This window comes from Mus caroli, chromosome 13 (genome assembly GCF_900094665.2).
Source record: "Mus caroli chromosome 13, CAROLI_EIJ_v1.1, whole genome shotgun sequence".
NCBI classification, from domain to species: domain Eukaryota; kingdom Metazoa; phylum Chordata; class Mammalia; order Rodentia; family Muridae; genus Mus; species Mus caroli.
In genome coordinates this window covers 104895538-104904355 of record NC_034582.1, presented here as the reverse complement: position 1 = coordinate 104904355, position 8818 = coordinate 104895538, and the positions used below count along the sequence as shown (strand labels likewise).

The 8818-nt window shown below is 44.6% G+C and overlaps 1 protein-coding gene and 1 non-coding gene across 2 annotated transcripts; both read left to right on the top strand.

The window, feature by feature from the left end:
• Nucleotides 1–1895: 1895 nt before the first annotated feature.
• On the top strand, nucleotides 1896–2031 carry LOC115029207. Its single transcript, XR_003834759.1, has one exon. It is a non-coding gene; the product is annotated as a small nucleolar RNA SNORA70 (small nucleolar RNA).
• A 60-nt stretch (nucleotides 2032–2091) lies between these two features.
• On the top strand, nucleotides 2092–2380 carry LOC115029074 (60S ribosomal protein L10-like). Its single transcript, XM_029468238.1, has one exon. It carries the CDS (start codon nucleotides 2096–2098, stop codon nucleotides 2378–2380), a length of 285 nt encoding a protein of 94 aa, XP_029324098.1. The 5' UTR covers nucleotides 2092–2095.
• The last annotated feature ends 6438 nt before the right edge of the window (nucleotides 2381–8818 follow it).

Sequence of the window (8818 nt, the reverse complement as noted above, 5' to 3'; positions counted from 1 at the left end):
AAACAATGGTGAAAGTCCAGAAAATATGTGTGGATTGCTCCTCTCTCATTGAAAGCCAAGACTTATTTGGACTCCTGGGTAGATTTGAGCAGTTAAAATACCAAGGTAAGAAAAGAGACAGAGACATATTTGATAACTCATCAGGTCTTCCTCAGGGAGCCTTTAGGGAGTAGATTCTTCATAAAGAAGCATTTCCTAACCAAGTGTCATTCCTCTGTGTGTGTGTGTGTGTGTATGTGTGCGTGTGCAAGTGTGCATGTGTGTGTGTGTGTGTACGTGTGTGTGTGTGTGTGTGTNTGTGTGTGTGTGTGTGTGTGTGTGTGAGAGAGAGAGAGAGAGAGAGAGAGAGAGAGAGAGAGAGAGAGAGATCGTGGATCTGGGAGAACTCAGTTGCCTTCACAACACTGACAAACAGAAGCAAAGGAGGACTCAGAAGGTCATTTCATTCTCTACCAGTGGGGCAGGGGAGAATCTAGAGGGACGTTGGAAGGCTGTGGTTGGTAGGCTGTGGAACAGGGATTTGCCACTTCTATTGTTTACCAGATTCCTACTTTTGTGTCACATTGCCAGAGCAGTGTCATGACTTCCACCTTGAAAAATCTACAATGACTGGAGAGGACTCTGCTCCCAGGTACCATGCCTATTCAGGCATAGTAAGCCTGACCCTCCCGCTCATGTCACTTCCCACTTTTCCAGGTGAGGGGTGTGTGTGTTTAACCAACCAAGGTCAAGAAGTAATAAATGGAAAATCCCAGAAATAAACAATTCATCCATTTTAAATGATACTCCGTTCTGAGCATTGGGAAGGATTCCCCATCTGTTGTGTGTTGTCCTGGAGGACAGGAATCACCACAGCTCCTGCTTGCCAAGACTGTCCACTCCACGGCAAGTTAGAGGCTAGCCGAGACATAAGAGATTCTTGTAAGGAGGGGGAAGAAAGGGAAGAAACAAAGATTTGTATGATGGTTTTACAGAGACACAGAGACATATTTCAAGAAAACTGTCGGGACTAGCAGGCCCGAGTCTGTAGGAATTCAGCCCCAATCTCAAGGACATTCTTCCTTGTCTAGAAGACCTCAGTTTTTGCTCTGATTGCCTTTGGCCATATCAGACAAGGCTCATTTGCCCTAACACATGGATAAGAGAATGGAATCTGGTTAAGGTTAACTTGCTGTCTATATTAACTGCATCTGCAGACACCATCACAGCCACAGACAGAGGGTTTGACAGAGTAACTGGATAGTGATACCCAACCAAATGGATGCATAAAACCAACCAACTCACATACATAAAATATTTATTAAAAGCTACCTGATCATTTTACTGGTTGCTTACTTTTGTTGTTCAATTAAAAATGTGTTTCTAACTACTGTTTGTGGGGGCATGGACGTTCCACAGCATGACTTTAGTGTTCAGAAGGCAACTTGGTGGAGTTGGCTCTCTCCTTCCACCTTGACATAAAGTTGGGTGGTCAGACTCATGTAGCAAGCTCCTTTACCCACTGTAGCTTCCTGCCAACCATGCTGGAGGTTTGGAAGTTTTAAGCAGGGCTCTCTCTTTGCTGGTCATAATCTAATTTAGCAATGCCATTTAAGTATATTGCACTCAGGGCATAAAAATGTTTATGGCCTTTGACATATTCTGTCAAATTACTTTATAAGAATTCGTAACAACCTATGAAGGGCCAATAATTTTTTTGGTTAGCTTTCCTAGGCCACATTGACGGTCAGCCAAGATGATACGATGGTTTAGCGTTAATTATTGGTAAATGGAACATCTCCTAAGTGCGTACTTGAATTAATAAAAACAACCATTAGGCATATGCTTACCTTTAATTCCTGATCAAGTGATTCTATTTCTTTTCATTCTAGGGGAATGGATCATTGTAGGTTTAAAAAAATATTTTTCTACCGACCAAGTCCCCTTTTCCCACGGGGACTTTGGTGTGCAATGGTTGCAAACACCAGCTCCTTGGTAGTGTCTGTAGCCTATTATCTATATGGGTTGCCTCAAGGGACCTTGGAGACAATTTTCTGCCAGTTAGTAATCAAGCCTCTGATCACAATGCTGTCCCTGATCTAGGCTCCAGACAGGGATGTGTGGTGCCTTTGGGAAGCCCCAGGGCACAGTGGCCAGGGTTCACATTGGCCAGGTCATCATGTCCATCCGAACCAAGTTGCAGAATAAGGAACATGTGATTGAGGCTCTGCGAAGAGCCAAGTTCAACTTCCCTGGCCGCCAGAAGATCCACATCTCAAAGAAGTGGGGCTTCACCAAGTTTAATGCAGATGAATTTGAAGACATGGTTGCTGAGAAGCGGCTCATTCCTGATGGCTGTGGTGTCAAATATATCCCCAACAGTGGTCCTCTGGACAAGTGAAGAGCCCTGCATTTCTGAAGGCTTCAATAGTTCTCTCCTATACCCTACCAAATCGTGTTCAGTAATAAATCTCGCATCAAGTTTGCTTAAAAAAATATTTTTTGAAAGTGACTAATTATATTGAAAAATCATAGTGTTCCTTTTTGAAGACTTAATTATAGTGAACTTGTTTATAAACCCTAAAGGTATACACAATGAGGCAATATAGGAGAAAGGAGCAGGGCAGGGGAGCTGCTAAGTAGAAAAACTAAAAGTTGGGATATTAATTAATGCACTTTAAACACATTAGCAATTGAAAAGAACGCACAAGGAAGGGCCCCTGAGTGTCCTGTAATGTCAAAGGACAAACGCTTAAAGACCAACATTGGCTTTATTTTCCAATCCTGAATTGCAAACATCTACTCTGTTTTATAGGATAAAGAGTTTCCTGTTTCCAGAATAGAAAACAAAGCCAATTAAAATCTTCAAACTGTTGCATTGTTGCCCTTTGACAGTGGCGATAGTCGACACGGGATTCTGGGTATTTTTCTCTTTCATTACCCAATAAAATTGCCCATAAAAGCATTGTGTAATGTTTTCATTGGAATGAGAGGTTTTGTTTTGTTTTGTAGAATTCTATATATTTGGGAGACTTTGGAGTTCACAATAAACTCTGTATTGTTTAGAACTAAATGAAATGTTGGACTTCTCTTTTTGGATGTCTTTATTTTGTATTTAGCATGGAGGCTGAGGCTGTCTGAATTAAGCTCCATCGTGTTTTCTGTTATCATCTCCAGATTCCATGTTGGATTGTCCATTCTCATTGTCCTAATGAAATACCTTGAGATGTTAAAACATGAAGTTTCCTACTGTGGCCCCTCTTTGCCTTCTTTCTCCATGAACAAAGCCCATTTACCACGGCCTCTCTCTAGGCTCCTGTGTCTCCTTCCACTGGATTCCTCCTGACAGCTAACCACGCTGAACAGCCTTCTGAGTGCTTACTGAATACTTGGAGATATTCTTTGAAAGGATAACTCTTCCAGCTCTTCAGCAATTCTGGAAAACAATTATGTGTGAGTGTTTTGCTTGTGTGCATGTATGCGCACTATGTGCATGCCTGGAGCTCTTGGGGTCAGAAGAGAGAATCACACCCCCTAGAACTGCAGTTGCAGATCATTTTTGAATCACCACGTGGGTGCTGGGAACTGAACCTAGGTCTTCTTCAAGAGCAGCAAGTGTTCTTAACAACTGAGCCTTCCCTCCAGCCCCATTGTGCCCATTGTTACCTGAGTGAGCTGTAACTTTAAGAACTCTCCAGGGCTCTCGAGATGGCTTGGTGGGTAAGAGCACTGACTGCTCTTACGAAGTCCTGAGTTCAAAACCCAGCAACCACCGGGTGGCTCACAACCACCCATAGTGAGATCTGACGTTCTCTTCTGGCGCATCTGAAGCTATGTATAACAATAAATAAATCTTTGGGCTGGAGCAAGCAGGGACTGAGGGAGTGGAGTTGACCAGAGAGAGCAGAGGTCCTAAAAATTCAATTCCCAACAACCACACGAAGGCTCACAACCACCTGTACAGCTACAATGTACTCACATACATAAAATAAGTAAATAAATCTTTAAAAAATAATTCTTCACATATTCCTTATCACACATATGATTGCGGGATATTCTTTACATTTTACTGGTGGTGCAGCACAGGGGTTTTTAATTTGGATGAAATCCAGTTTATTGCAATTCATCCTCCTGTTTCTTTTCTCTTGTTGTGTGTGTGTCCTTTGTGTCACTTATAGGCACTTGTAAAGTCGATTGTCCTGAAGAACCCTTTCTGTGTCTTGTCATAAGTTTATTTTTATTATTATTTTTATTTCATGAAATAGGTGTTCTGCCTGTATGTGTGTAAGGTACCGTGTGCATGTGATACCTACAGAGACCAGAGAAGGCCCTGGAACTGGAGGTTCGGATGGCTATACGCTGCCGCAAGGGGGTTGGGAACTAAAGTAAGGTCCCCTGAAGAGCAGTCAGAGCTTATAAACACTAAGCCATTTCTCTAAGCCATCACAAGAGGTTTAGCTCTTACATTTGGGTCTATGGCCCATTGTGAATAAATGTTATGTACTGTGCAAAAGTATCTCTATTTTTAAAAACATGGTTTCACAGTTGCTTCGCTATTTGTTTAAATATTTCTTTTACATTGAGTTGTCTTGGCCTCCTTTGAAATTCAGTTGGCTACAAGCTTAACATATTTTGGGGATTTTAGTCATTTCGTCCCATTTATCTACCTGTCAGTCATGGAGCCAGTCCTGTTCGGTACTGGTTACTTACAGCTTCGTAGTAAGTTTTAATATCTATAAATTCCAGCCCTGTGTCTGCTCACATTATTCTGAGGCCTGGTGTTGCTCTGTAGCCCTGGCTGACTTTCAACTCACGCTTCTCTTGCCTCTGGCTCCCCTGGGATGTATTACCACATCCAAGCTGTGTATCTGCCACTTTTAATCTTGGAGATACTTAATTTTCTCAACTTCAGTTTTCTTATTCTGGTCAACAATGATATAAAGAATACATAGTTAGAGTTACATAAAAAGAAGAATATATTCTCACATCCTAGAGATAAATGGATTGGTCTGAAGTCATGGAAAGAAAGAGTCACCATTATCATATTTCAACTCATTTAATCCACCAAGGAAGGCTTGCCTCAGAGAACACACTTCTGCAAACCAGTCAGGGCCAGCTCCTCACTTCTGAAATCCAGCCGCTTGGGAAAACACTCATTCCGTACAAGGTTAAAGAGGACAGACTCCATTGTCAAATAAGTTCAGGGAGTAGTTGCTATTTTATCGCCGTCTTGGAGGTTCACTATGCCTCTGACTTGGGTCCATTTCCTAGGAAACAGACTGGGATGGAGGCATATGCGCAGCTGGGATGCTGGGCGGCACCATTTGACACACCTCTTAGAAGTGTTGATGGGAGAAGCACTGTGGGAGCTGTACTTCAAGCTGGGGAGCAGTACCGAGCAGGAGAACCTGGAGGTCAACACTCTTGCCAACGAGCCTCCAGCTGATCCCGCAAAAGGCTCTGGAGCTGGAATAGGCCTTCAGCATGGCCCTGCACTGAGCCAAGAGGGGAGGACACAGGCTATGCCAGGGGAGAGAGGAGGAAGCATGGGCAGTTCCACTCCATCCTGCCAGGGCAGCCTTCAGACATGGAGAGAGTTTTAATGAACTGTCGCCGAACCAAATGTCCATCCTTCAGCTGGCAGAGTGAATAACCTGCTCAGGGGCAAGACGGTGGGTGTGGCTTCATACAGGGAAGCACTTTGAGAGACACTTTGGGTTCACTGTGGTGTAATTGTGGGCTTTTCCACCCATGCCTTCGTTCCTGAAATAATTACTCTGAGACCTATTATTTATGAAAAAATGCCTAGGCCATAAGCTAGGTCTTGCTCCCTGACTAGCTAATAACTTAATTATCCCATTTATTCTATTCTGAGTGCCACGTGGCTGGTTGCCTCTCTCCTCAGTTCCATGTGTCTGTCTCTTCGGAGTTTGGAGTGGATCTCCTCTGCACCTGACTCTATCCCAGAGTTCTTCTCTCCCTACTAGAACTCCCAACTCCCACCTCCCACCTCCCACCTCCTGCCTCAGCTAATAATTTAGGGAGGAATCATGATGTTCTTCTCCAAAGATAGGAGTCACTTCATCAACACAACCAAGACATTTATTCCTACCACTCAGGTAACTCCAAAGGTTTTTGAAATTCTATGACAGAAATGGACACCAAAATCATGTTCCTTCTTATTCTATAGCTCAGCATCATACTAATATTCTGAGCTATTTTTTTAAAGATTTATTTATTTATACCTAAGTACAATGTAGCTGTCTTCAGACACACCAGAAGAGGGCATCAGATCTCATTATGGGTGGTTGTGAGCCACCATATGGTTGCTGGGATTTGAACTCAGGACCTTCAGAAGAGCAGTTAGTGCTCTTATCTGGTGAGCCATCTCACCAGCCCCTGAGCTATTTTTTTTTAAACCTGGCTTACTTTGCTTACCCTAGTTAACTTCTCCTTCACATGACCCAGGAACCCCATTTTATGGTTCTTACCTCCTCCTAGATATACAAACTCCACCCTGAAAAGACACTTCCTCTATTTCTCTTCCATCCTGAATTTCCATGTCTGGGTTACAGGGTGAGCCACATAATTTGAATGTCCTATGGTATTCCTGTTTCTGTATATTAAGAATCCCAAGGCAGGAATGTTGAGTGTGAAGCCAGCTGTGGGTCCTGCAAGCACAGGTCAGAAGCCCATAGAACCAGGTTTCCCCAGTGTAATCTCTCCAGCCTTGATTTGGCTCAGGATTCAACGGAGCAGGCACCCAGCTTGTCTGGTTCACATTCTTTTCTTCTCTCTTGACGCTCACCTCAAATGCTTCCCAGCCTTTTTACTCCATGCTCTCCAACTTGTCTGCACCCCCATATCTTTGTCAGCCTCCCTAGCATAAGCCGTCATCACCCATCACCCAGAAGATTGTGTGGACACCCTCCCCTCTACCTTCCATCTGGCTCCCTAGAAAGACAGGGGATGGCGTCTAAATGCCAATCACATAGTCCTTCCATTCCCTCTCCAGGACCCCCTTGCCCTGTGTAGAGCGCATTTCCACCCAGGCACTTGTAGGTAAAGTTCTCAAAGCACAGCCCACAGGGCTTCCCACTTACTTTTCTATTCCCGACCCTCGCCATGGTTCTTCCCATCCTGGTGGCCATTCTGTCTTCTCTGTCCTTGTGTACTAGACGCTAAAGCTATCAGGCAGAGAGCCAGACTTGTTGACAAAAATCCAGGGCCACTCAGATGAATAGAATCTGTGGGGAAATGGGAACAGCCGTGCAGAGGACCTGACCTGGCTGTGACATTGTGACCATGGTGGAGCAGGAGAGTGGGTGAACGCTCAAACTAGTCAGCCAAGACACTAAGTCAGCTTAGTGTCACTTCATCTCAATTAAGGGACTTGCTTGCTGTCACAGTCAGGGTTTTACTGCTGTGAACAGACACCATGACCAAGGCAAGTCTTATAAAAAACAACATTTAATTGGGGCTGGCTTACAGGTTCAGAGGTTCAGTCCATTATCATCAAGGTGGGAGCATGGCAGTGTCCAGGCAGACATGGGACTGGAGGAGTTGAAATTTTCATCTCTTTTTTCTAAAGGCAGCTAGCTTACGCCCACAGTGACACACTTCCTCCAACAAGAGCACACCTCTAAATAGTGCCACTCCGTAGGCCTAGCGTATTCAAACCACCACACTTGTCTTAAAGATCAAATAAGCCCTGTGTATAAATACTCAGGGTATCTGGAGGGCAGCAGCTAGCACTGGGGGAGCCTGGTCAGTGTAGCTCCTATGGGTTTCCCTTCTTCCTGCCCCTGCTAACCAGCTACGTCTGCTCTCCTTTCCTTGTGCTCCAGACTTCTGTCACGAGACAGCTAAAGCTGACAAAAGGCTTCTACCTACCTCGTATCACCTGCATAATTGGTCTACCTCTACTACTCAAATTCATCCACTACTCTGCTGGCTCTTGAAAGATTCCCAAACTCTCCTCGAGAATCTCACTGCCCCAGAACATCACTACAGTCCCCCAGGCACGAACCACCAAACCGTAGGAGAGAATAGCTAGACTCTTAACTCCTCGAATCTGATCAACCACTAGAAAGAAGAGCAGCCGATCTTGCTCTGCCCTGGGAGATGCCTGGAAAGGAGTCTTTCACAGAAGCCTGGAGCCCATGCTGTATCCAGGCTTACACAAGGGCATGAAGCATGATGCTACCGAGGACTGTGCCCGCTGTAATTCCACTTTAAATTTCTGTCTGCAGCTGGGCATGGTGGCACATGCCTTTGATCCCAGCTTGTGAAGGCAGAGTCAGGTGGATCTCTTTGAGTTCAAGACCAACCTGGTTCACATACTAAGTTCCAGGAGAACCAGAGCTACACAGTGAGACCCTGTCTTAAAATAAATTAATAAATAAACAGTTCTATCTGCAACTGGACCTGATGGTGTGTGCTAGAATCCCAGCACTCTCAGGGAGAAAGCAGAAAAATTGAGGTGTTCAAGGCCAGCCTGGGCTACATGAGACGTTGCCCTAAACAAAACATTTCACTACATACACTTTGTGATGGAAAGCCGTACGTTAGCTTCCGTTGTTGTCTTTCCAATCACTGTACATTTACTTCTGCAGATCCACCACTTGCAGTGTGGATAACATTTTCCCAGAAGTAAGCTGGCCATGATGGTGCATAATCCCAGCCACGCCAAGAGATCTCGTCACAACAAAACAAAACAAAAAAACAAAAAACAAAAAACCCCCCAACGAGCCGGGCGTGGTGGCGCACGCCTTTAATCCCAGCACTCGGGAGGCAGAGGCAGGCGGATTTCTGAGTTCGAGGCCAGCCTGGTCTACAA